The sequence below is a fragment of the Suncus etruscus genome, chromosome 3, assembly GCF_024139225.1.
Source record: "Suncus etruscus isolate mSunEtr1 chromosome 3, mSunEtr1.pri.cur, whole genome shotgun sequence".
NCBI lineage: Eukaryota > Metazoa > Chordata > Mammalia > Eulipotyphla > Soricidae > Suncus > Suncus etruscus.
Window position 1 is genome coordinate 46,875,442 of NC_064850.1, and position 27,409 is coordinate 46,902,850.

General features: G+C 54.2%; 2 protein-coding genes across 2 annotated transcripts in view; both read left to right on the forward strand.

Moving 5' to 3' along the window:
- On the forward strand, positions 1 to 26,595 carry CENPF (centromere protein F). The gene is made up of 19 exons (XM_049770767.1): positions 1 to 162; positions 876 to 1,072; positions 1,811 to 1,914; positions 3,845 to 3,936; positions 4,653 to 4,929; positions 5,271 to 5,473; positions 6,648 to 6,773; positions 6,897 to 7,025; positions 7,680 to 7,802; positions 10,645 to 10,780; positions 11,558 to 14,781; positions 16,069 to 18,543; positions 19,965 to 20,096; positions 20,683 to 20,847; positions 21,804 to 21,968; positions 24,292 to 24,430; positions 24,516 to 24,935; positions 25,303 to 25,481; positions 26,120 to 26,595. Exons 1-19 carry the CDS (start codon positions 1 to 3, stop codon positions 26,300 to 26,302), a joined length of 8,631 nt encoding a protein of 2,876 aa, XP_049626724.1. The 3' UTR covers positions 26,303 to 26,595.
- Positions 1 to 27,409, forward strand: part of PROX1 (prospero homeobox 1) — a 612,185-nt gene that overhangs the window by 285,652 nt on the left and 299,124 nt on the right. The gene's annotated exons all lie outside the window — the stretch shown is intronic.

Here is a 27,409-nt window from a genome sequence, read left to right on the forward strand (position 1 = left end):
ATGAGCTGGGCGCTGGAGGAATGGAAGGAAGGCTTGCCTTCACGGGCACTGCAAAAAGTGCAGGAGCTGGAAGGGCAACTGGACAGGCTGAAGAAGGACAGACAACAGAGGCAGTTCCAGCTGGACAGTCTGGAGGCTGCCCTACAGAAGCAGAAGCAGAAGGTGAGCCGTCCCCAGGACTCCCACTCAGTGTCCCCAAGCTCGACTCAGGCCCTGCTCAGTCTTAAGCTGGTCCAGGCATTCCTGGGCTCCCTGCGAGCTGGAGATAAACCTTCAGCCTCTCAAATCTCTGCACCAGGTAGCCTTGAAGAAAGACAGTTCTACCATGCAAGTTCTGTTGCTATGGGAGATTTTTCCTGTTTCTTACAGTTGCTGGGTTTTATGCAAATAAGAAAATTTCTGGGTCATTTGAATTTTTAAAGTAAAAACAGCTTTTATGGGATGCCAGAGTGATAACACAGCAGGGAGTGCAGTGGCCTCATATGCAGCTGTCCTGGTTGATCCCCAACATCCCATATGGTCCTCTGAGCCTGCCAAGAATGATTTCTGAGGCAGAGCTAGGATTAACCCCCTGAGCGCCCCGGGTGTGACCCAAAAAACAAAACAAAATAAAACAGGTTTTACTTGGAGGTATTGAAGAAGGGGAGGGAGAAGATCAGAGGGAGGAACTTGCTCAAAAGAGAACACAGGCTTCTCGAAAGGTAGATGGAGGGCCTATTCACATACCAGCATGAAAGTCCATGTTTCCAGAGGAAAGATGCAGGTGACATGGGTCTAGGTGCCTCTACTGAGATCTTGAAAATATGTTGGAGGTTCCCTGCTTGGGACCTTGCTGTGGCCAACTTCTGTTGCTCCCCTCCTTTCTCATCCTGTAGGTGGAGAGTGAGAAGAGTGAGAGCGTCAACTTGAAGCGGGAAAACCAGAGCCTGGCGGAGGCCTGTGAGGGCCTGGAGAGGACCAAGCAGAAGATGGCACATGAACTGCAGCTTAAAGAGTCCCAGCTGAACTTCCAGGAGGGCCAGCTTGGCTCTAGCCGGAAGCAGATTGAGAGGCTGGAGCAGGAGCTGAAAAGGTTCTGTCCATCTGCCTTCAAGGATCACCTTGTCTATGGCCCCAGGGACTCTTGGTTGATAAGTTTATGATTGAGGTCCAGTTCAGCACTGGCTGATAAAAATCATATATGGGGCGAGAGTGATAGCACAACAGGGAGGGTGTTTGCCTTGCGCATGGCCTACCTGGGTTCAGCCCTGACATCCCTGACATAGGGTCCACCAAGCACTGCCAAAATGATTTCTGAGCATGAGAAAGGAATCATTCCTAAGCACTGCTAGGTCTTTTTCCTGAGCATCGCCAGGAGTGATAGCTGAGTACAGAACCAGGAATAACTCTTGAGCACAGCTGGATGTAGCTCAGAAAAACAAACCACCAAAAACCCAAGCAAAAATACCCCCCACCCCCGCAAAAAAAGAAAAAGAGAGATTTACCTTAATGTACTTTTCAGAAAGTAACAGGGAACCCCTCTCCCTACCCCACGTCATGGGCTATGACCCACAGTTTGGGGAACTAGCTTTGGTAGTCTGGCAGCTTTGGGAATCCTGGGCTTTGTCCCCCGAGGTGGGTGCTGGTTATAGGCTGTTTTGAGGATGAAGATCCTCCTCTCCAAGGCAGGCTAAAACTGGAGACACGTGAGTCTGTTTTGAGCATCTTCTATTCATGTCGGGTGTGGGGCTGGGAGCTGCCCACTTTTCCTGTCCTGGGGTTTGAGGCAGGTATGGCTAACTCGCATCGCTTCCATCCTTGGCTTTGCCAGGTGCAGGTCTGAGCTGGAGAGAAACCAGGCTTCTGCCACCCCAAACCCTGGTGTCACCCCAAAGAAAGACATTCTTGCCCCATCCACACCTGCTCACAGCATTGGTAAGAATTTTCCCCTTCTATTTCTTTCCTGGGAGATTTTCACCTGCTGAGGAAATGAGTTGATTCAGGTTTTTATTTTTTGTTTTGTTTTTGGGCCACACCCAGTGACACTTGGGTTACCCCTGGCTATGTGCTCAGAAATCGCTCCTAGCTTGGGGAACCATATGGGATGCTGGGGATCCAACTGCAAAGCAAATGCCCTACCACTGTGCTAACCCTCCAGTCCTGAGTTGATTCAGTTTTGTTGCGTTTGGGGGCCACATCTAGCAGCTTTTGGTGCTTGGGGCTGCCCTGAGTGGTGCTGGGGGTGGGGGTGGGGGCTTCAGGGTGTGACCAGGGCTGGCTGTGTGCAGAGCATGTGCTCAGCTTAGTGTACCACTCCTCTGGTCTTCTGTTACATGATTGACTTCTAACTTGGGTATTAAAAAACCCCAAACACTGTAATCCCTGCCCACATGCCTTCTTGCCCATGTGAGTATCAGTAGAAGGGTGTTGATCTGATGGTTAAGCCTTTCTGGGGGGGGGGGGGTGGCACACCCGGTGAAGCTCAGGGATTACTTTTGAATCTGTGCTCAGATGATTCCTGGGAGGCTTGGGGGACCATATGGGATGCTGGCGATAGAACTCAGGTTGGCCCGTATGCAAGGCAAGCACCCTACCTGCTGTGCTGTCGCTCTGGCCATTTGGTTAAGCATTTAAACTTTCAATTTCCTTAAGTGCTTTGTGCTTTCTGTGGGCCACACCTCACAGTATGCAGGGGTTCTGTCTGCCAGTACTGACCCCTGGCAGTGTTCAGAGGACTGACCCCACATAAGTGGTATTGGGAATTCAACAACATTGCAACCATGTGCCAGGCAAGCTCTCCGTCTCTCGTACCATCTCTTAGGCTCTTGGTTTACTTTTTTGGGTATTAGAAATTGAACTCAGGGCATGTGCCCTATGCTGAGCTGTGCTCTAGCCCCCATGGCCTACTTTTTTTCTGGTTTGGCTTTTGGGCCACACTTGTCAGTGTTCAGGGCTTACTTTGGCTCCTAGCCTTGTGCTCAGGGTCACTCCTGGTGGGCTTGGGGACCCTCTGGGGTGCCAGGGATTAAGGTTCCTGATCCCCTTCTCCTATCTCTTCAGCTCTTGTGGTGTAAGAAGAATTTGTTTCAGGGGTTGGAGGTGGATTTTCTCAGCAGAGTGCATGCTTGGCCTGACTGTGGTCCTGATCTGGATCCCAGTTACTGCATTCCCATCCTCAGCCCCCCAACACAGCTGAGTGCAGCCCTCCTGGTGGCCCCCAAGAAGCCACTGGACTCAAGTGTTGTAGATAGCTGAAAACCATGACTTAAGTGAGCTTACGCCATTGTCATTTGTAGTATAACATATTAATTATTGAGTTCTGAATGGAGGTGGATGATGGTGAGATGGATGGAGGGACCTTTCTCTGCCGACCCTGGGGTAATGCTCCTGCAACTCCCTTTAGCCGCCAGGTCTGAGGGTTCAGGATCACCATGAGGAAATGATACTTCAACTTTATTAAGGTCCTGGCCAACATGTTTGGCCTATAATCTTAAACCTTTCTTAAGCATGCTCCATAAGTAGCCTTGTCATCTCAACCTCTTTCTGCCATGTCTCCCCCTGCTTCTTCCTCCATCTCCTGCTGAATCCCTTTGCTGCCTCTTCTTGCTCCTGAGGCAATCCTTTTGTTACCTTCCAAAGACCCCTCTCAGTAGTGGGCTGGTTTTACTATCAGGTAAAGTTATGCAGGAAGGTGGGAATGAGGTGACAGTCATTCTGTTGGGACTCACTTCTGTAATCCCATGTTCCCTTTGTTGGGCCTAAATCCAAAGCTAGTGCTTTAGACCTCTGCATTGGCAGCCACCCCTGTGCAGGGCTCTTTGTGGGATGGATGTCAGGCTAAATCCACATCCTCGTCTGTGTCTAGATTCCAGGTATGAAAAACTGAAGGAGAAATACAGCAGGGAAGTGGAGGAGCGGAAGCGGCTGGAGACTGAGCTCAAGGCCTGGCAGGCCAAAGTGAGTGTGTGGCAGGTGGCTCGCAACCCCCCAACCCCCTGCACTGATTAGCACTGCTGAGCCCAAATATTGGGGCTTGGGAAGGCCCCATTCAATCTGTCATGAGCTTGATTCCCCTCGACCTGAGGCACTTAAGCTTTTTTTGTGGAGAAGCTCAAATGCAGGAAGCAAGGGTTCCTGAGTGTCCCACATGTCAGGGGCTCTGTCCCCGCATGGAGGGTCAGGGTGGGGGTTCATGATATCAGACTCTCCCAGGGGTGGAGATAAAGGCCACTGGGACTGGGTATGGCCCTTGCCCTCATCTCTGTATCTGTCTCTGTCAGAAGGAGGCCCTGGCATGCCCCCCATCCCTATACCCATTGGATAACAGAACCCCTGACTTCCTGGAAGTGGTCTGGGTGCACTGGTGGATGAGGCCCTTCTGGAAAGTTCTTTGGGTCAGGAGTTGATGGTTTGGTTCTTTTTGTGCTGATCCTGGACAGGCTGGGGAGAAGCAGGTTGTAGCCAGGAATGCACAGGAGTGTTGGGATTCGGGAGTCACAGGCACCAGAGCTTATGTTCCTGGCATTGCCTTGAGACACTTCAGTTTGACCCTTTTAGGACCCACCTGTATCTGGCACTTGTGGCCTGTTGGCCCCATGCAGGCGGTAGAGCAGCTGTGTTGCTTTCCCTGTCCTATTGGCAGAGGACTGAGGGTTTGGGTGTTTTCCCCGCAGAAACCCAGCCCGCATCGTGCCCAGGGAACCCTGAACCACCGTGACATTGCCCGCCACCAGGCCTCCTCAACTGTCTTCTCCTGGGAGCAGGACAGGACCCCCAATCGTGTTCACTCCAGTGCACAGCGGACACCCGGGAGGAGAGATCTCTGGGCAGCAGGGGACCAGGAGCAGACCCCTAGCCGGTGGCAGCCAGCACGGAGAGACATTAATAACAGCTTTGGGGACAGCTCCGGTGGTTCCCAACTCCTGGATCAGCTGCAAGCCCAGAACCAAGGTAATGTCCTCGTGCTCTGAGTCTGGGCCTAGGTGCCTGATCTGGTCTCGTGCTGTATGTCTAAATCCGGCCTCTTCTGTGTCTTAAGTCTTGAGCACAGATCTTCATGGAGCTTTGATGTGTTAGGCCCGTAGTGAGTCCCTAAGTTTCTTGGTGTGGACATCCAGGAATATATTTTTCTGCTGTCAGGAGTATGTTTCACTTACCTCAAGATCGAATCCAGCAGAAGTTGCTAGTGTTTTTGCTCTATGGACACCTCAGAATTGTCATGTCTGCTTGTCTGGTATATGTGGGATACCCCACGGTCCTTGCCCTAATCTGAGGCCTGTGTTTGTCCACAGAGCTCCGGAGCCAGGCCAGCGAGCTGGAGCAGCGCCTGCAAAGCCAGGAGCGGGAGCTGAGGAGCCAGGGGGACAAGATCCAGGAGATACAGCTGCAGCGGGACAGAGCCAGGGGGGAGTTGGCTGAGAGGGACAAGGCCCTGAGCAAGAGTGGGGATGAGCTGGCACGGGTCGGCGCCCAGTATGAGCAGGCTTCGGCCAAGGTAGGCATGGTAACAAGAAGGGCCGGAAAGAGACAGGGAGAGGATGTAAAGTCAGGGTAGACGTGGGGATGGACATGGGAACCTGTGAGAGCTGGGATGGACACGGGGGTCTCGGGGACCTAGGAGAGCCAGGGTGGACACGGACTGATACGGGACCTTGAGCTCTATCCTGGACTCTCAGAGTAGGCACACTGGGGAGGGCTGTGGTAACATCTGGACAGCCTGTCCTCCTGGCCCTGTGACATGGATAGTTCTCCCCACTTTCCAGAGGTGTGAGCCCCAGAACCTTGCCTGTGCCCCACACTCAAGTTCATTTGCTGCTCTCAGCAGTGCTTATGTGTAGCTCTATTCCTCCCCTGGTTCTGCACTCATGTGGGAGACCACATGACTCCAGTGTTCGCAGAGCAAATAGCCTGTTGGTGTTCCTGTTGCTCTGGCTCTGGGTTTTGGAGGTTTGCTTGGCAGTTCGAGGTTCCGGATCAGAGGCAGTGTCCTAGCACTTGATTTAGAAAAGCGCCCTGGGGCCGGAGAGATGGCATGGAGGTAAGGCATTTGCCTTGTATGCAGAAGGACATGTTTCAAATCCCGGCATCCCATATTGTCCCCCGAGCCTGCCAGGAGTGATTTCTGAGCGTAAAGCCAGGAGGAACCCCTGAGCGCTACCGGGTGTGACCCAAAAACCAAAACCAAACCAAAACAAAACAAAAAAAAGAAAAATGCCCTGACTTCTGTTATGGTCTCATTTCACCAAAGTATCTGGGAATGGGAGTGCTGGAGAGAGCCAAGTGCAGGGTGGCCTGAGGATCTCCTGTGGTGAGAGCTAAGACCCAGAGAGGGATAGTGGGAACCTTGCTGGGAGCTGTGTGTCAGGGTGTCCCTGTTTAGATTTCCTGCAAGATCAGCTATTGTTCAAGGGATGTCCTGGGGAAGTCTCCTGGCTCTGCCTTTCACCCTTATCCATGGGGCAGAGCCTCAGCTGAGTTGATCCCCCAGTTGACTCGTGGCCACCAGCCATAGAGCTTAATTCTTGCTGATTTTTATCCCAGGTGCATCTTTATTAATAATTTTGTGAATAATCAGTGCTTGTGATTCTGGGGTAGGGTCACGCTAGTGTCTGACACGGGGGTTGCTGTCTCAGTAACCCTCTGCTCTCTCCTCTCTTCTTCTTGGGCAGTGCTCTGAGCTGGAGCAGAAGCTGAAGAAGCTGGCAGAGGATCTAAGCTGCCAGCGGCAGAATGCTGAGAGTGCCCGGCGCTCCTGGGAGCAGAAGAGCCGGGAGAAAGAGAAGGAGTTGCAGGAGGTAGGAGCTGGTTGGCTCCGGGGCTCGGCTGCTTTTCCCTTGAAGATGGGGCATTGGTGTGGTCAGGAGGAGGGCTGCCCAGATTGCCCCTCATTTGTTGGCATGGCCCTTTCTTTATTCCAGGAGCTGAGCCGGCAGCAGAGAGCCTTGCAGAGCCTCGAGCAGGAATCTGTGCAGGCAAAAGGCAAACTCTCACAGGAGCTGCAGCAGGCCAGGAACCACTGCAACTCTCTGCAGGACGAGCTGGACAAAGTAGGCCCCTGCTCCCCCAAAGCCATGTCACCTCACTAGTAGGGGTGGGGTGGGGAGAGGAGCGAGTAAATGGGCGCTTCTGGTCTGGTGTCTCCTGTGGGAGAAAGCCGGTGAGCTAGGCCCATATCCCTATGGGTCTGTGGAATCTCAGTCTCTTGACCAGGTAGGAGGTCACCCCAGAAAAGCCAGAGTATGTGGGTGACCTCATGTTCCTTAGCCTCAGCACTCTCTGTACACTTGTACCCTGAGCACCTCTGCTCAGGGGTCTGACTTAGGTGCATGTATGATTGGCAGACACAAGTTTGCCATTAGCCCAGACAGGGTGTGATCAATAGCTTCTCGGCTCTGGCAGGCCAGAGGATCCCCCTACCCACCTGTGCCTGGTCTGTCTTGAGCTGTGGGGCTGGGGGTACCTGTCTGCTCTCTGCTCCCGCTTGCCAGGCACACAGCCCATCCTAGTGTGGATTCGTGCCTTTCAGTGGCAAAGCTGCCTTGCATGTATGAGGCTGTGTTTTATCCCTGGCACTGCCCTGTGAACTGCTGGGCTGTCACCTGTGAGGGTGTGTGAATCCCACAGCTGGAGCTGTTGCTGCAGGGAGCACCATCACATGTGGGAGCACGGGAACCAGGAAGTGAGACCTTTTCTCTTTGCAGGTTGCCTCCGGGAAACTACAAGTGGACAGAAATCTGGAGGAGCTGAAACAGAAGTTGTGCAGAGCCGAGCAGACCTTGCAGGCCAGTGAGCTGCGGGAGAGCGAGCTGCGGAGAGAAAGTGAGGTAAGTGAGGCTCCCGAAGCTCTGGGTTATCCGGACCAAGTAGCCTTTGCTCTGTGCCCAAAGTGAGTGCCACCAAGTGTGTCCTTCGGCAACTGATGCTGCACAGCCGAAATGATTTTTGATTTATTTTTTTCACTTTTCTGGATGCTGAATTTCCCAGTTTGCATCTATCAGTGGAAGGAAACATGACTTAAACTAAGAAATGTGCTTAGGGGACTGGAAATAAAGTACAGTGGGGAGGGTGCTTGCCTTGTCTGTGACTGGTCCTGGGCTCCTCATAGGGTCCCTTGAACATCCCCAGGAGCGCAGCGTTCAGTACAGATCCAGGAGGGATCCTTGAGTGCATTTAAAGATCCAGGAGCAGCTTACTCCTGTTTGTAGCCCCAATCTAAACCAAAACAACTCCCCAATATAAAACTGGCTTAAAGGCACTCATTTCCAACCACTTGGCGCAAAGGGCAGAGGCTGTTACTACATTCATGTTGGCACTTCCCTCCCTCCTCTGCTGACCCTTGAATTGGGGTGCCTGGCTGGTATCCCCTGCTCCAGCCATACCCCAGAGAGAGATGCCCTTTGACTGCATCATCATGTTTGAATTTTGGGAGGTGAGATCGATCTATGTTGCACATTTAACCCATAAAGATCCCTATCACTGGTGGCTGGATCTGAATGCCTTCAGCTCTGGCCCACCCTGGTTTGCACCCTAATACCCCAGTACTCTCATTCCAGCGCTGATGGTTCTCCCTCTCTTATCGGTGCCTAAAGAGCAAACAAATCCCAGTCTTGGGTCTGGCTGGTTGAATGATGCCTGTCTAAGTTGATGCTGTGACCAGGCTGGCACATAAGGGCTTGGCTCAGTCTTGGGAGCATTTGCAGCTACTCTTGAGCTTAGACTGGGCTCTCAAGTTGCTGCAGTGTCAAATTCAGCTGGTGGGAGGGCAGCAGAGTGAGCACAGAAGGACGGAGTCTGCCCATACCCGGCAGGTTCACTTCTGTATAATGAAATAACATACATGCAGCAGCAACTACTGCCAGCAAGTTTTTGAGTACTTTCTCTGAGCCAGATTCTCATTTGTCCCCCTCCTTGAACTTGGCTCTACTCCTTCATTGCCCATCTGCTGGTCATAACCAGATTGGTAATTGACGGCAGCCATCCAGCCCTGCCTTGCTCAGCCCATCTGCTGGAGCAAGGCATCCGAGGCGGGTCTTCATAGTTTCTTTAAGATCTGGAAGTGCCCTCTTTGTGAACCTTTGCAGAAAGCAAGTTCCCTGAATGCTGTGTGTGTGTGTGTGTGTGTGTGTGTGTGTGTGTGTGTGTGTGTGTGTGTGTGACTGATAGACAGACAGACAGACAGACAGACTGACTTGGTCCAGCATGTCAAGGCCGTGGCCCCAGATGCTTCCTGTAGAGAGCCCAAAGTGAGGATGCAGCAGGGTTAGAATGAGTGCCATGTGGTGCATTTGCCCCTTGTAGCAGCTCTGTAAAGTCCGGTTCTTTCCAGCCCTATGGCCTCACATTTTAAATGGAGGCAAACCTGGCTCTTTCAGTTAGGCAGTGGACAACGATGTGTTTCTGTTGTTTGAATTGTGGATCAAAGCCAGCCCAGCCTGTGGCTCCCCCAAGGAGCCCATGTCTGCATTTCCCTACACTGGTCTTCATCCCAGGGTAGTGGGGCGGCCCATGCTGCCCCCTCCCCGCCGACCCTGAGCTGAATTTCCAACAAGTCACATGGCCTATCTCCATTCATGAACATATCATAAGGTGTTTTTTATTGTGGGGGAGGTCTCCCTGGCAGACTGGGGGTGCCCCTAGACTGCTCCTGGAGATGCTCACTGACCAGTGTGATTCTAGACTTAGCTCAGCTGTGTTGAGCTGCCCAGACCTGGATGAAGGTGGGGGCCCTGGTGCTACTGTTGCCTTTGGGCTGGAAGGGCACAGCTCTGCCATGGACTCCATCCTAGCCTGCACACCCCATCTTGCCAAGTAATCTTGGATTACTCGGAGCTCCCTAGTGTGAGGTTGTCGCCTCAGATACTATTTTCTTGGCATGAGGCAGCCCAGGGACCACCGGAAAGGGCAGAGAGTTGCATTTCCCTCTTTGGCTTCTGGGCTTTTGCTGAGGCCTTTCTTCATAAAACAGGAGTGGTCCAGCTTCTGCAGGGGAAAGTCTGACCAGATTAGGTGGAGTTCAGGGCCCCTCACTAGATTCATTTCTCTCGGGGGTGAGGGGTGTCCTAAACCCCATGTCACTTGCTCTTTTTTTTTTTTTGGCTTTTGAGTCATACCGTCAGTGCTCTGGTGTTACTCCTGGCTCTACACTCAGAAATCGCTCCTGGCAGGCTCAGGGGACCATATGGGATGCCGGGATTCGAACCACCATCCTTCTGCATGCAAGGCATATGCCCTACCTCCATGCTATCTCTCAGGCCCCTGTTTATTATTTTTTTATTTTATTTATTAATTTTTTTTGGTTTTTGGGCCATACCCGGTAACGCTCAGGGGTTACTCCTGGCTATGCACTCAGAAGTCGCTCCTGGCTTGGGGGACCATATGGGACGCTGGGGGTAATGAACCGCGGTCTGTCCTAGGCTAGCGCTGGCAAGGCTAACACCTTACCTCTATCGCCACCACGCTGGCCCCTGTTTATTATTTTTTTAAATGGGTTTTGGGTTACCCTGATGCTGCTCAGGGATTATTCCTGGCTCTGCACTTAGAAATCTCTCCTGGTGGGCTAAAGAGATCATATGGGATGCTGGGGATTGAACCCGGGTCTGCCGCTTGTAAGGCATATGCTCCATCTGCTGTGTTATTGCTCCTGCCAATTGCTCTGTTTTGCGGCAGGAACTGAGGAAGGAAGTGGGAGCCCTCCGGGGCCAGAGCCAGCAGAGTGTGGCGGAGGTGCGCCACCTGCAGGTGGAACTGGAGAAGGCTACTCAGAGCTGCAGCCAGAGACAAAGTCAGGTGGAGGAACTGAGAGGTGAGTCCAGGGTGGAGCCTTGGTGGAGATGCTGAGGGTGAGTTGTGGCTGCAGGGCACACTAGTGGAGGAGCTAAGGGAGAGTCCAGGGCTTCAGGGCATCCATTGGTGGATGATCTGAGAGGTGAGTTGGGTCTGCATGGAGCCCCCTAGTGGAGGAACTGAGGATGTTCAAGTGTTTCAGGGTAACCCCCTAGCAGAGGTCTCAAACTCAGTTTACCTGCGGGCCGCAGGAGGCAAAGTCGGGGTGATCCTTGAGTGCAAAGTCAGTAGTAAGCCTTGAACACTGGGGGGTGAGACCCAAACAACTAAAACAAAACAAAACAAAAAAGATTCCTCTAGAGCAGGGCCATAAAATGTTGTACGGAGGGCCCTGCGAGGAAGAGACAAGGATGAGTTGGGTCTGCAGGTCCCCCACTGGTGGAGGAGAGGAGGTTGACTTGGGCTGTAGCACGCCCCTGGTGGAGGAGCCGAGCATGAGTTCAGGCTGTGGGGGTGCCCCCTGATGGAAGAGCGAAGGGCGAGTTGGGGCTACAGGGCTCCCCCTTGTGGATGAGCTCCTGTTCACTTCCCTAGAGGGACAAATGGCTTCAGAAGCTTGCTTTGGAGTTTTTGTGGCTTTGTGTTTTGTTTTTGTTTCTTTTTCTTTTTCTTTTTTTTTCTTCCCAAGAGTTGAGTTCTCAGAAAAAAAAAAGAATAAAGAAATTTCCTTATCTTAATAAGGAACCCCTTAAAACTCCTGCCAACCCCTTAAAAACGACTATTTTGTTGTTTCCAGCTAAGACCCAGTCTCAGGAATCCATGCTAGCTGAGCTCCAGGAGAGGCTCCAGGCCCAACATGAGGGCTCCTTAGTGCTAGAGAAACTGAGGCTGGCAGTGGCAGATCTGGAGCAGCAGCGTGACTGCTCCCAGGACCTGCTGAAGAAGAGGGAGCATCACATTGAGCAGCTAAATGAAAAACTGGGCCAGGCGGAGCAGGAGACAAAGACCCTGCAGCGGATGTTAGAGACCGAGCTGGCAGAGCGGGAGGAGTTGGCAGCTGAACGGGCCACGCTGTCTGCCTGGAAGAGTGAAAAGGAACCAGAGCTGCAGCAGTTGGATGCGGACCGTGGTGCCCTGCAGGCCCAGGTCGGCCACCTGGAGGCGTGTCTTCGGGCTCAGCAGCTGAAGAGCCACGAGTACAATGAGCGTGTGAGTACATTGGAGCTGCAGCGTGACAACCTGCAGGCCGAGGTCCAGGGCCTGCGTCATGCGCTGGACAGCCGGGCTGCCGAGGCTGAGGCCCAGCAGCAGGAGTCCAAGGCGGCAGCTCAGAAGCAACACGAGGAAGTGGAGAAGCAGCGTTCTGAGGCAGCCCGACTCTTGGAGCAGGTGGGAGGCCTGCAGCGCCAGCTTGATACACTGTCCAGCGAGATGAAGGACAGAGACCAGCAGTACCAGGACCTGCTGAGTGATTACGAGAGCCTTCAGACTCGACTGCAAGCAAGGGATGCAGCAGAGGGACCCAGACATGTTCCAGAGGGAAGCTTGCAAGCCCCTGCACAGCCGGCTCTGCCCAGTTCCTCTTATAATGATGTCAAGGGAGAAGGTGGGGGCCCACTGACCTTGGAGGGTGATGGCTGCTATCCTGCCCAAGCCCATCCACATCACTCTGACTCTGCGAGTTGCATCATAGCACTGGAGGCTGCTCTGGAGAGTCAGAAGCAGATGAACTCGGACCTTCAGAGACGCTGTGATGAGCTGGAACATGTACGAGGAGAGATGGAAGAAAACCTCAGCCAGGCTCAGCGACAGCACCAGAGTCTCATGGCTGAAACCAGCCAGCGCATCAGTCAGTTGCAGGAAGATGCCGTGGGCCACCAGCAGGCAGTGGCTGACACCTTAGCGGCCCTGGAGGGCAAAGAGAAGGAGCTGCAGCACCTGAGTGAGGCCTTGACGGCGCAACAAGCAGAAACGCAGGAGGTGCGGGCCAGCAAGGACCTCCTGGAGGTCTCGCTCCAGGAGCTGCAGCGAACCTCCGAGAGCCTGAGCTCCGAGAAGGCAGAGGCTAGTGCTGTCCTCGCCCAAAAAGCAAAGGAGATAGAAGCGTTGTCCCAGGAGAACAGCTTGCTCAGGGACGCAAACACAGTCTTAACGCAAGAGAAGATGCGCTTACTTCGAGAAAGTGAGGACTTGTCCCATGGTGCTGATGAGCAGGAGAAGCGCCTTTCAGAGCTGGCCTCCGAGCATGCACAAGAGAAGCTAGTGCTACAGCAGAGGTGTGAGGAAGCAAACCAGGCCCTGTTGGACCTGGGCACACAGTACCAGGTCGCCACCACGGAGAATGTGCGTTTGCAGGGCTTGTGGATGGAGAGCAGACAGATGTGTGAACGCCAGCAAGCACAACTGGAACAGCTGCAGGACTCGGCCACCAATGAGCGCCAGGTTTGCACCACAAAACTAGCCGAAGCTGAGGAGAGGAGTGAGGGGCTCCAGCTGGAGCTGGCGGCCGTGCAGCAGGAGTTGACCACCCGGATGGCAGAGCTCCAGAGCCAGGCAGGGAGAGAGGTGGACAGCTTAAAGCAGGAGGTGCAGGTGCTGCAGGCTACCCTTAGTGTGTTGGAGCAGGAGAACCAGCAGCTGCGAGCATCCTTGAATCCAGACCCTGAGAACTCCAGCTTGGAGCTGGCCCCACAGAGGAAGAACAACGAGACCAATTTCAGTGCTAGCATGCAGGAGGCTGTGGTGGCTGCGCCTCTGGATGATGCTGAAGAGCTGCTGGACACCACAGTGCCGGAGCTGGAGAGGACTCCACAGCGCCCTCTGCAGGCCGGGGCAGAACTTGTTCCTTCACAGCCCACAGGTGCTCTGTTGCACGAAGGGAATAGCCCAGGCTTTGAAATCCACAGAGGAGGCCAGTCAGCTGCGTCCCCAGAGCTGATGGCCAGTCCTGGCACTGACCATGCACTCTTGCAGCATTCCCTGAGGGCAGCCCTGAGCCAGCTGGCTGGGCTGCAGCAGGTATGTGAGGGTCTGCAGCGGGACAAGGCTCAGCTCCTGTCCCAGCTGACAAGTGCCCAGTCACAGAGCATCGTGGCAAGCAGCAGGCTGGCCAAGGAGGTAGAGCAGCCGGTCCATGAAGCCCAAGGACTAAACTGTGTCGAGGGGCTTCCACCAGAGGAAGAGGGGCTTGGAGCCAGGAAGGGTGACTTCCTGGAGGAGCTCCCCAGTGCTTCGGATGTTGGCAGTGTCAGTGCACACGGCAAGGACTATGATGTAGAGGCCCAGAAGCAGAACATGCAGGCCCAGCACCACGATGCGCAGGTCCGCAAGCACTTGTTAGAGCTGCAGGAGAGACTTGCCTTGCTGCAGCGTGAACATGGACTGTGCCATGATCAGCGAGACCTCCTGAGCTCCAGGCTGGCTGAGCTGCAGCGTTACGTGGCTACACTGGAGGTGGAAGGCTCCGTCCAGCACGGGGACCTGGCGGAGAAGGTGGCCATGGGCCCGCGCAGGGGTGATGGGAGCTTCCTGTCCCTGTCTTCTTGTGCCACCACCGACAGCCCTGGTCTGCCATGCGTGGGCACCTCCTTTTACAGAGACGTGGAAACGACGATGGGAGAAGAAGCCTCCTTTCTTGGCCGCCTCGACTGGAGCATTTCGACTGAGCCTGAGGAGAGCCCGGGCAGGGTGACTGCCCCCATCACGCAGCTGAAAGAGCTGCAGGCCCGTTGTTGCAGGTATGAACAGAGCCTCAGGGAGCTGGAGGAGAGTGTAGAGAGCCGGAAGGATAAGGCCATCGAGGAGTTGGAGCGACTGTTGGTCGCTGAGCGGCGGCAGCACCTGTCAGAGAGTGAGCAGTGGCGGCAGCAGCTGGATCGTGTCACGGCGCACATGGAGACCCAGCTGGCAGCTGAGCGGAAGCACAGGGAGCACCTGGTGCAGGAGCTAGAGGCTGCGCAGCTGCAGTTGCAGGGTCTGGACCTGAGTACGCGTGCCCTATGGGGTATTAGTCCTGGGCAGGTGAGCACTGGGGCAGACCAGGACAGGGTGGGTGGGAGCTTTTCTGCACTTTTTATATTGGGGTGGGGTCTGGCCTTGGGGTCACACCCCAGTTCTTAGGGGGTAAACCTGGTGATGTTTGGGCAGTCGTAAGTGGTGCTGGGAATCAACTGGGTCAACTAACTGCAAGACCTACTTGAACCCCTCTACTCTCTACAGCCCACTATTTTATTTATTTTACTTTATTTTGTGCTTGATTTACTTTTGGAAGGTCCTAGAGACATGGAATGCTGGAGATCAAACTCCGGTCGTCTGTGTGCAAGAAAAACACCTTCCCAGCTGTCTTATATCTCCACCCATCCTATTCGTCTCCATTATCTAGTCCCTGACACATAACCGCCTTGGATTTTATGACAATTGTGTGTGCATGTGTGCACGAAGAAATTGGGTAGAACCATTATGTGACTTTTGAAAATGTACATGTTGGCCAGTCTGAGCACTGGTCACGTTAAAAAGGAATGGGGGCTGGTATAGTTAGTATAGTGGGTAGGGCGTTTACTTTGCACATGGCCAGCCGATTTGATCTCCAGCTTCCCATAGGGTATCCCGAGCCTGCCAGGAGTAATTTCTAAACGCAGAGGCAGGAATAACTCGAGTGCTGCTGGATGTGGCCCCAAAGCCTAAAACAAAAATGTACGCTGGCCAATTTCAGTGCTGGTTATGCAGCAGCGTTAATTATGTGAAGACTACTAAGGTTGGCTCTCAGCTGGTCAGCGGACTCAACTTTCCTGTGTCCCTCTGGGGAGGTGGTAGGCCAAGGTCTGGGCTAATTAGAACATCCTGTCTCTAGTTACTGATGAGAGTCACCTGGGACGATTGATCCTGGGATCCATCCCATGTGTGCCTGGTAGTGCCTTATTTAGTCTGGAAACCTTAGGACCTTTGATTGAAGCTCTTTCTCATTGGTGCTCAGGGTGGAAGTTGAGTGTAGAGGTGGGACTGGGCAGCCCCATTCCTAAGAATTCCAGAGACAACTACACTGGTGTTGACTAGGGTGGAAAAATCACGAAGCTTAGGTGGATACATGGCTGGTCACAGGGTTTTGATCTGGACAGATGCCTAACCTGGAGGGAAAGTTTTTCCAGGTGTTTTGCTCAGTGGTGTGGCATGTTTGGGTACAGCAAGTGAGCCATTCTATGAGTTGTACTGAACAGAAGTGGGGCTGGGAGTCTGTCATTACTTACCCCACACATTTGACTGATTCTTCATGAAAAATAAAATGTGTCTCATTCTGTATTACCACCACAGGCTTCTCGGGCCAGCAGCAAGAGCCAGGACCCCAACAATTCAGAAGACACTACCCCGGAAGCTAATGAGAGGGCCTCAACACCCGTCCTTCCAGGGCTGAGCCAGGAGGGTGCGCAGGGAGACTGCAGCCAGGAGAGTGGAGTGTTGCAGGGAGAAACTTCTAGAGAGCAGACCCAGGACCCCAGCTCTGATAGCCCTGGTGAAGCCCAGGGCTATCTTGTGGATCCTCCTGGTCCTCCTGCCTCAGAGCCAGTGGAGTTCTCAGGGCACACGGCAGCCCTTGACTGCCTCCAGCTGCAGCTGAGCCAGAGTGTCCAGGAGAACTTGGGGCTCCGACATGCCCTGAAGGAGCAGGACCAAGAGCTGCAGGGCTTGCAACAGCAAGTTCAGGCGCTGGAAACCAAACTTGGCTCGTGCGAGATGCAGTCGGCCACCAGGATGGTGGCCTGCCCGGATTTGAAGATGGAGGAACCATCGGCAGGCCATGACTCAGACACCTCTCTGGGTCAGCAGGCAGAAGGGGACAAGAATGGCCCAGGTGACAGCTTGGATGTGGACACGGATGCATCTTTTCTGGAGCCCATCACAGACAGTGATTGGCGCAAGCGTTTCCTGGCCCTGGAAGAGGAGCTGCTGGATCTCCGGGGCCAGTGGGACCAGGCCAAAGGGCATGTCCAGTCCTTGGAGGCGGACCTGGCCTGCTTACATGCTGAAAAGCTGCACTTGGCAGAGGACAATGAGGACAAACTGAGGATCATAGCGGGTCTTCAGGAAGAACTCAACACCCTTGCTGAGGAGAAGAACCAGCTTCTGGGCATGGTAGATGCGAGAGGTCAGGGGAACGCAGAGCTTGATGTTCCAGAGCTGGTATCTAGAGCTGGCTGGGAACCCCATCCAGGTCAGCTGGCCACTGTCCAGCCCCTTCCCACCTCGGAGTTGAGTGGACACAGCCCAGAGACGATCTGTGCTGGGGACTTACAGGATGATGATCCAGGGGCTGCAGGACAGAGCCAGTTGGAGGTGGGAGGAGCCCAGGAGCCGCTGACCCAGGCCCTGCGAGCAGCATTAGCCGAGAAGGCAGAGGCAGCTTCGCGGCTGGACTGTGCGCAACAGGAGCTCCGGCAGTTGCGCCGGGGCATGGAGCGTCTACGGGAGCGCATAGAGGCTGATGAGCAGCAGCGACACCGTGCCAAGGAGCAGTTGCAGCAGAGCGAACGTCGTGGGGATGCACTGCAGGATCGCGCTGAGAGCTTGGAGCATGAGCTGCAGCTGGCAGAGGAGGCCCAGGAACTGGCCATCCTGGATGCCGAGCAGGCCAAAGCTGAGGCTGAGGTCCTCCGCGCTCAGGCGACAGAGCTGGCCGGGAGTCGAAACACTCTGGAGGCTGAGCTGGCCGTGAGGAATGAACAGCTGCTGGAGGCGCAAGGACGTGCCTCTGAGATGGATGCACGGTTGTCGGCGCTGGAGAAGCTCCTAGAAGCAAAGGAAAAAGAGAAGGCGCAGCTGGAGGAAGAGGCCCGAGTTGCTGCCGCTACACTACAAGGGGACCTAAGCAAGCTCCAGGAAGAGATGGCGGCCTTGTGTGTGGGGCTGGCCTCCCCAGAGGTGGCGGTGGAGGCAGCAGGGGTGCAGAGTGAGAACCCTCAGGAACTGGGGCTGCAACCCCTGCGGGAGAGCATGGCCAAGCTCCGTGCACGGCTAGAGGCAGAGGAGCAGGAGCGGCATCAGGCATCGGAGAGGCTGCGGGAAGGTGAGCACCAGGTTGGACAGCTGCAGGAGCGTGTAGACAGCCTGGAGCGAGAGCTGGAGGTGACTGCTAGCCTCCGGGAGCAGCTGAGATTGGACATGGAGCGCGCACTTGCTGATGCAGCTGCCATGGCTGCTGCCAAGCTGGACAAAACTGCCAGGCGCCTCGCGGCAGTGCAGGAGGAGCTGGCGGACACCCGGAAGGCCAAAGACAACCTGGCTACAGCCTTGCGGGAGCAGTGTGAATGCACATCAGGCCTGGAGATGCGCTGTGAATCCCTGGAAACGCTGCTGCAGGAGAAGGAGCAGGAGCAAGTGGAGAGGACAGATGAGGCCAGAGCGGTGGCTGAGACTCTGCAAGCAAGAAACGAAGAGCTGGAGATGGAGGTGGCTACCCTGCGCCAGGCCCACGAGGCTCGCGTGGATGCGCTGGAGAATGAGAAGACTCGGCTGCTCCGTGGCTTGGAGGAGGCCATAGCTGGCCGTGAGCGCGATGCAGAGGTTGCTGCACGGAAGCTGGCGAAGAAGTCGGAGGAGATGCTCACAGCCCAGGAGCAGGCTGCGGACCAGCTGGCTGCCCAGCAGCGGAGCTGGCAGGAGCAGGAGGCCGAGCGGATGGCGCAACTGCAGTCCCTGCAGGATGCCCTGGATACCCAGCAGAAGGCGCTCAGGGAGCTGCAGGTGGAACTGGAAGCCGCCCAGGCAGACAAGGTGTCCTTGGAGCAGCAGGTAAGTGGGGACAGTGAGCATGTGGCTGAAAATGGACAGAGCAGAGGGCGGGGGGTGGGGTGTGTGGGCAGAATCAGGTCAAATTCTAAAGGCTTTTATTTAACTATTTTGATGGCACTCAGGCATTACTCCTGGCTCTGCTCAGAGGACAGGCTCAGAGGACCATATGGGATGCTGGGGATCAAACCTGGTTCATCTGCGTGCAAGGCAAACACTTTACCTGCTGTACTATGGCTCTGGCCCCAAAACTTTAAAGGCTTTAAGTATTGGGGGCCATTTGGATCTGGTGCAAGTGACTTGAATGTGCTCATGGTCTTTCTACACTGTAGCTTCCCACTGCCTTAGAGACCCTGGTGGATGGAGGGTGAGACACAGGGAGCTTCTGTCTTGATGCCACTAGAGCAGAGCCCTCCTGCCTATCCACTTCCAGGGTGTCCAGCCCCCCCAGCCTTTTCTGTTTTCTGCCCTGTCTCATCTGGTGCTGAGGTTGGGGAGCCTGGCCACCAGCAAGACAATCTGCAGCTGTGGCCTGGGTTCTTGCTGGCTAGTCTGGGAAAATGATCCCTTTGAACTGAATCAGCTTCAGGGCTTTACCCAGCAGTGCTGGGGCTGGGGGGCAGGTACAGGGAATTGTGGTTTGCTGGGTAGAACCCTGGGCTTCCACATGCATAGCCACAGAGCCCTTCCCACCAGCTCCTGGCCCTGAAGCTAAATTTGAGCTCAATAGATCCTGAAAGGAAAAGGGTCCTAGGGTCTGGCTTCTGGGAGGCCCTGGTCAGAGCTCCAAACAGCAGCTTTGAGGAACAGAAAAGGGGATCCCAAAAAGTACTTTGGGTTGCTACCTCATCCGATCCCCCACACCCCATCTCTCTTTGGCCTGCCTGCAGGACAAATAGGGCTGGGCCAGGCTCACTCCAACTAGGAATTTACTGGGGTAAAGGTGGCCTCCCCAGCCACCAGTGGTCATCTGGGGCCAGTGGCTAGCTGGGCCCCACAGTTCCCTCTTGGGAGGGACACCAGAACACACAGAACCTGTGGTGTTTGGGTAACCCGATATATGGGGGTCAGGGACAGACCAGCTGACCCCCAGCTGTTTCCTGGACCTAGACCTAGACCCTAGGCCCTAGACCTCGCTATGATAGTCTCTTGTGGGTTTGTTCGAGGCGACAGAGATCCAAGAATCTGCCTCATGGACACTGTATTTAAACATACCTATGATGTGGTGGGGACCTTGTCCTATGTCTCCTGTTCCCACATTGTTGGGTTTGCTGTCGAGAAGCAGCAGCTTTCAGGGCTAAAGGCTGTGTGGGTGGATGAGTGACTGGAGTTGGGTCCAGTCCTGTTTCTTGTAGAAGCCACGTGGGTCTCAGCAACCAATGTCTCCTGTGGGTCCTCCAGCATGATGATCTCTTATCCTTCAGGTTAGCACCCTGATGGCTAAGGATGCAGAGTTGCAAAGAGAGCGGCAGGAGTGGGAGGAAAAACTTCGAGGGGAGCAGGACCGGCTGGCCCAGGAGCTCCGATCAGCTGCCAGTGAGGCCCAGAGCTGCCGAGTGAGTGTTGTGGGATAATGGGGTGCAGCTGCCCACACTCAGCGCTCCCTTCCTTCCTGCTTTCGGGGGAAGAATCCTTAGAGTCAGTCATGAATGAGACTGTGGCCCACCCTCCTGAGAAGGAGAAGGGTGGACATAGGTCCTGGGGGTTGTTGGTAGAGTGGACTGGAGGGTGTCCCCAGAGGAGGTCAGAGGCACTAATTGGGCTACAGGGGAGGCAGCTGTGCACAGAAAGTCTTACTGGGGTCAGGCTGTGGAGGCCAGGTTGTGGGCCACAGAGCAGGGCAAGACTGGCTGGGACAGGGTGTGACAGTGGGTGCTGGAGTGTGATGTCAGAGTTGTGGGGATTTGGAACCTGGGTTGTCTATTGATCTTGGGGTTCATAGATCTGCTTTGGAGCCTGGACTGGAGGTGGCCAGAAAACAGGAGACTGCAGAAGGGGGTCCTCATCCTAACTGGGGCTCCTCTGGGTGGGCTTGGGGCATCCCTCACTTGTCCCCACACCCCTCACCTTTGCTGCAGTTCCCCGAAGCTCTCACTTGGAGCCATAGCCCTTGTCCCAAGCTGTCACTGCTTGTCTGTGCAGGAGCAGATGGAGGCGCTGGACCTACAGGTCCAGGAACTGAAGGACAGCCTGGCCCATGCACATAGAGAGCTGGAGGAGGCAGCAGACCAGAGGGCCCAGTGTCAGCAGCAGTTGCAGGATGCAGAGCAGCAGCACCAGTTCCAGCTGCTGGGTGCCAGGCTGCAGGTGAGGCTCTGGGCTGGGGTGCGGAAGCCTGGGAGGTGGGGACACCATGGTGCTGTAGCAGCAGGTGCCTGGAGAGAGCCTCATTCTACTGCTGAGCTTGATATCAGGCTTGTCCTCAACAGCCACCTCTTGAGTCCTGTGACTTGGGCTGTTGTTTTGTTTTTGGGCAGCGCTGGACAGATCCCCCAGACCCGAGCCCCATACTATCCTTTTTGCATTGTGAGTTCTAGGAATGCACCCGGAGTTTGGAGAGGGAGATTCAGGGAGTGTTTGAGGCACATTTTGAAATTTGCCTCCTCTGGACAGTGATTTTTTTTTTTCTTTATTCCTTTGCAGGGGACCATAATTTTGTTTACAGACTGAGGAAGGAAACAGGGAGGGAAAGGGATAGAGATTAATTCAGGCAAGAACATAGCTTCTCTTAAGGGGAGAGACCAGGGGGACCCCATAAAGTCAAGGAAAGGTATGGGCCAGCTCAGGTGGAAAGGCAGGTGACACCTCTCCCTCCCCCAATGTTGGTTTGTTGTTGGGCCACACCTGGCAGTGCTAAGGGCTTACTCCTAGCTCTGTGCTCAGGGATCATTCCAGCAATGCTCAGGTATCACACATGGCAGAATCTGTCAGGGGAACCACTGGGTCATCAGGAATTGAACCTGGGTTGGTCTTATGCAAGGCTAGCACATTATCCCTTGTGCTCTCTGGCCCCATGATTATGATTTTTTTTTTTTTTTTTTTGGTTTTTGGGTCACACCCAGCAGTGCTCAGGGGTTACTCCTGGCTCTGTGCTCAGAAATTGCCCCTGGCAGGCACAGGGGACCATATGGGATGCCAGGATTCGAACCACCATCCTGCATGCACCTTACCTCCATGCTATCTCTCTGGCCCCATGATTTTTTTTTTTATTTCCCTGATTGAGTTTTGGGCTGGGTCTCCTGGTTCCTTCCTCTTCCCTCCAGCATGAGCAGGAAATGCAGGCATGTCAAGAGAAGTTGGCTTCTAAAGAGGAGCAGCTCAGCTCACAGACAGTGGAACTGGAGCTATTGAAGGGCAATGAGATCACGCTCAACCAGGCCCTGCAGACGGCCACCAAAAGTCTGGAGGAGCTGAAGAAGAAAGCACAGGTCTGTACCTCCAGCCCAGAATGCTTCTCTTGGGGGGATCCCCTGGATCTGGTGTGTGTGTACATGCATGCATACGAGTGTGTGTTCACAAAAAAAAATCATAAGGGATAGATTTTCATAGTCATTTCTGGAGTCAAGCTGGACCAGACTCAACCCATTCATGAAAGAAAAACATTCCTTTTCATGAGCGATGGCTAGTCTTGGGTTCTTGGAGCCATCTCCAGAACCAAGTTGGACCAGACTCAGACCATTGCCTGAGGATGTAGTGGGCTGGTGGGTGGCCAGACCAAGGCTGATTGGGGGTGGATCTGAACCCCTGATTTTTGTGAGGCTCAGTGCCTGTCTGTGAAGGCTGTCAGCTTCTCCTGTGCTGTGCTCACAGACCCCAGTCCTCTGAGTCCTTGTCTTGCCACCCTCTGGCTGTAGAGGGCGCTGCAGTCATTCCATCGGGAAAGGAGATAACCTTGCCCTCATTCTTGAAGAGGTTTTTCAGGAGTGTTAAGAAACTGAAAAGTGGGGCCGGGTAGGTGGCGCTGGAGGTAAGGTGTCTGCCTTGCAAGCGCTAGCCAAGGAAGGACCGCGGTTCGATCCCCCGGCGTCCCATATGGTCCCCCCAAGCCAGGGGCGATTTCTGAGCACATAGCCAGGAGTAACCCCTGAGCATCAAAGGGGTGTGGCCCAAAAACCAAAAAAAAAAAAAAAAAAAAGAAACTGAAAAGTAAATATCTTTTACCCTGTGCTCACCAGGGTCTTATATATTTTTTCTTATTAAAATATGATTCTAGTTGTACATTTAATATATATGTGTGTATATATACACATATGTATACACACACATATATATATATACATGCATATATTATTATTATTATTTTTGGTGGCAGGGTCACACCCAACTGTGCTCAGGGATTTCTCCTCACAGTGCTCACTTTTTCACATTGCAGTACTGGGGATTGAACTGGGGTCAGCTGTCTTCACCCTGTGCGCACTCTCTCTCTGTGCGCTCTCTCTCTCTCTCTCTCTCTCTCTCTCTCTCTCTCCCCTCTCTCCCCTCTCTCTCTCTCCTCTCTCTCTCTCTCCCCTCTCTCCCCTCTCTCCTCTCTCTCCTCTCTCTCTCTCTCCTCTCTCTCTCTCTCCTCTCTCTCCTCTCTCTCTCTCTCCCCTCTCTCTCTCCTCTCTCTCTTCTCTCTCTCTCTCCTCTCTCTCTCTCTCTCTCACTCTCTCTCTCTCACTCTCTCTCACTCTCTCTCTCTCTCTCTCTCTCTCTCTCTCTCTCTCTCGCCCTCTCTCGCCTCCATTTGTTGACTTTTTTCCTGAAGTTTCTGTCTCTGCTTGTTTACCTGCAGGGAGTGTGGGCTCTGGCACACAGGTGTAGGCTGTTCTGAGTCTCTAGGGCTTGTTGACACACTTTCTTGAAATTGAATTAGGTTTTGTCAGAGAGGAAACGGTCCAGAAATGCATCTGTCCTGCCATGTTGCTGATAAGTCACTTAAGATTTGGGTGCAGGTGGACATCTCCCTGTGACAGGAACCCTGGGGTCCTGGGATTTCTTTTTGGGAGGTTTGGGCTCTCATTGTTTCAGAAACGTGCAGGTGTATGGGACCTGACCAAATCTAGACCAAATCTAGCTGTCACCTCTTTCCTAAGGTTCTGCTGGGCTTGGCAATACTCAGAATTATGTTCCTTTTCATTTATTTATTTATTTATTTTTTGTTTTCTGGGCCATACCCATTCGACGCTCAGGGGTTACTCCTGGCTATGCACTCCTGGCTTGTGGGGGACCATCTGGGACACCGGGGGATCGAACTGCGGTTTGTCCTAGGCTAATGCTTTTAAGGCCTTACCTCTAAAGCCACTTCTCTGTCCTTCTCTTGGCCACTTCTCTTGGCTTTCCAAGGCCAAGAAACCAGTTGTTTAAGTATCTATTTAGGTTAGGCTTGGCCTGAAATAATTCCAGGTATGTTTCTGTTTTGTTTTCTGTATGTGTGTGTACGTGTGTGTGTGTGTGTGTGTGTGTGTGTCTGTACTGCTAAGCAACAGACAGTGGCCTGAATTCCTCCATCCTGTGAAACGAGAGTCCTGGGAGATGAGCCCACATGATTGAAACACATGACCGGTCCCCCCATCTCCATCCCTGGCACCGAGTGGCTTCCTGTGACCTCCTGGTGTGGTTCTGGTGCCCTAGCACTTCCCTTGGGGCCACCCCAGCAGGGCTCAAGGCCTCCTTCTGACTCTGTGCTCATGGATCCCCACTGAGCCTGTGAGCTGGGGTCTGGACCTGGGTGGTGGTGCTGGGGAATGAGCCAGGGCTGCTGTTCTGCAGAGAGACCAGCAGGAAAGGGAGCGTGGGCAGGGAAAGATGAAGCTGCTCATCAAGTCCTGCCGCCAGCTGGAGGCTGAGAAGGAGGCTCTGCAGAAGCAGCTTGACTTGCTGAAGGGTCAGCTGGACCAGCAGCAAACAGGTGGGTGCTCTGGACCATGGGGGGTGGTGCTGTCCCTGGGTATACCCTGAAGAGTCCTCCATCATATGCACATGGTCCCTACTAGATGCCACAGGCCAGAGTCTGGAGAACCTACAGTCAGAGGTGGTGGAGTTGCAAACCGCCCTGGAGGAGAAGGGCAACGAGGCCAATCAGTGCTTGGACAAGTACTGTGCCCTGCTCGTTGACCATGAGAAATTGGAGAAAGCCAAGGAGCTGCTGGAGATACAGTTGGCCCGACTCAGAGCTCAGCATGCCCGGTGCCCACGTCTCCATGGCACCCCCGAGGATGAGAGACCCAGCCAGGGCTCTGGCAAACGGCGGCGGTCCACCAGGGTGACCGGGAGTGGGGGCTCAGGTACGCCTGCCACGCCTGAGACTTCCCGCAAGAGGAGCAGGAACAACACCCCGAGTGGACCTTGCTGCCCCAGGGAGCCAGCGGGCCCCGAGTATGAACTGGAGGGACTGCCGGAGGTGGTGAAGAAAGGTATGTGCTGGGGCCAGAGCATAGCACAGCAGGAGGGCTTTGACTTGGCATGTGGCTGACTTGGGTTCAATCTGCGGCATCCCACAGGGGCCCCAAGTCCCTTAGCATTGCTGATGTAGCCTCAAAATCACCCCCCCCCCCACACACACACACAAAAGGTACATGCCAGCCCCAAACTGCTGGGAAGCCTTAGTCCTTGGCTATTGGGTGCCTGATTGCACCCCAAGATGTGCAGTAATGTGGAGCAAACACTGAACTGTCCTTGTAGCCAAACGGCTGCCCCCCCCCCCCCCCCAGCAGAACCTGGTGCTGAGCCTGAAGCTGGGTTGGAGATTGCCATGCTGAGCCCCTGGTTTCTTCCTCCCAGGGTTTGCTGACATCCCTTCAGGGAAGACCAGCCCCTATGTGCTACGCCGCACCACGATGGCTACCAGGACCAGCCCGCGCCTTGCTGCCCAGCGGGCAGCACTTTCCTCACCCATCCTGGACAAAGAGAACCTGGCGGGGATCCCCAAGGCATCCACTGGGAGCAATCTTCCTCCCAAGGTCAGTCCTACCCACTTCCACCAGTGCCCAGAAGCCAGGAATTGTGGGAGCCAAGAGGAGGTTCTCTGGGCATAGGGTCATCAGGGTCCCTTCTCAGTAGGGGTGGGGTGGGGTGGTAGTGGCTCTGACACCCTGACACTGTTGGTTGGGCAAAGGATTTTTCTGGGGACCTGGGTAGATGCAAAGGAGACTGGAGGCAATTCTAGAATTTGGACATCTCACTGTGAGCACTAAGCCTCAGCTTGTTCCTTCCCACAGTTCTAGACCAGTTGGGCTGTTGCTTTTGAGCCCACATTTCATGGCTGCTCACTCTGCCCAGTGCTGCCTGCAGCTTCCCTGGGTTTCATGTGCACTTCATGGGCACTGCTGGGCAACAGATTAATGACTCACCCCACTAGGGCCATTCTCCCAGCTGCCTCCTATCCAACATGAGGGGGACCCTCTGCAGGTCCTCTGGCCCTTGTTCCTCTCCTTGCCAGCTACTGGTGCTTGGAGCTGGATCACACCACCTGGAGGGGTCAGCCCTGCCCCAGCCCTGCTGTGACCTCTTCACAGGATCCCAGGGATCCCAGTGGTTTTCTGCTGTTGGTGCGTGGGCTGGTTTGGTGCTGCCTCTAACCAACTTCTTTGCTTTTCAGGTCAAGGTCACCCCAAGCAGCCCCAAGGAGCCCAGCCTGTGCACCCTGGCCCCCAGCAACCTCCCTGAGAAGACATCTGCCAACAGTCCCCGGGATAGTCTTCGGGCCAAATGTGGCCGCCACACCCCCAGTCCCAGAGCCCCAGCCGATCCCCAGACTGGCGAGAATTGCCGAGTCCAGTAGGAGCACCTGGTTGGGGCCTGGATAAGGGGCCACTCACCATGGGAGGGGACATGCCCAACCGAAGCCTTCTTTACTACCTGGGAACAACTTTGGGTAACCCCCGAAGAGGTGTAGGTGGAAACCCCCGCCAAGTCCCTTTTTACAGCCCTGGTTCCTCGCATTGTAGACATTATTGTGACTTCTCTGCCATGGGTCCCACTGCCGACTTCTGTCTGCATGTGGGCTGGACGTTGCCACCCTGGTTCCTGGGACGTGCGTGCCTTGTGTCCTGAAGTTAGTCCTGGGTTGAGTTTAGATCTATCCTGACAGCCTGTCGGTGAGGGGGAGCCTGGCAGAGCAAGCCTGGCTCCTAGGCTGTTTGCGCCTGCGTGTGTGGTGTGTCTGTCCAACTTGTACATATGTGCATGTGACTAGGAACTCCAGGTCTCTGGGGTCTGGTCTTCCCAGTGTCTGTCACTGCTATTTTCTCCTGAAGACCTGTTCATTTGTCATTATTTTGGAGCGTTGCATCCTCACAAGTAGAACATTTATTGTTCCCTAATAAAAAGATCTTTTTTTTCTGCCAAGACGGCTCTGATTTATAAGTGTTCTAGGAGTACTGAGACTTTTGTGGCTGTAAAATAAAATTCACTCATAATATTCCCAACCTAGGAGAGGGTCTGAAGCAGGGTTGCCATGTGAATTAATAAACTGAGCCAGTGATGAGGAAGAGAATCAAAATTGGGTAGCTTCTTGCCTCATGGTCTCTGGGCCCCGCCAGACTGACAACTGTTGTTTTTTTTTCTTTTTTTTTTTTTTGAGGAGAGGGGAGGGAGGGAGGGGAAGGAAGGAAGGGAGAGAGGGAGGAAGGAAGGAAAGGAGAAAGGAAGGAAAGGAGGGAGAGAAGGCAGGCAGGCATAAGGTGTCTTGCCTAAAATGCATTCAAATGTTAGAAGAGAAAATCAGCTCAATGGGGAGAGGGAAAGGAGAAGAGAGGAGAGGGAGGGACGGAGAGAGGGAGGAAGAAAAGGGAGGGAGGGAGAGGTCATTGTTTTTATTTAACAGTTCAAATTCAGCCAGGAGAGGGAGGGTCAATGAAAGAGAAAAATACCTATAGTCTAGGTGGAC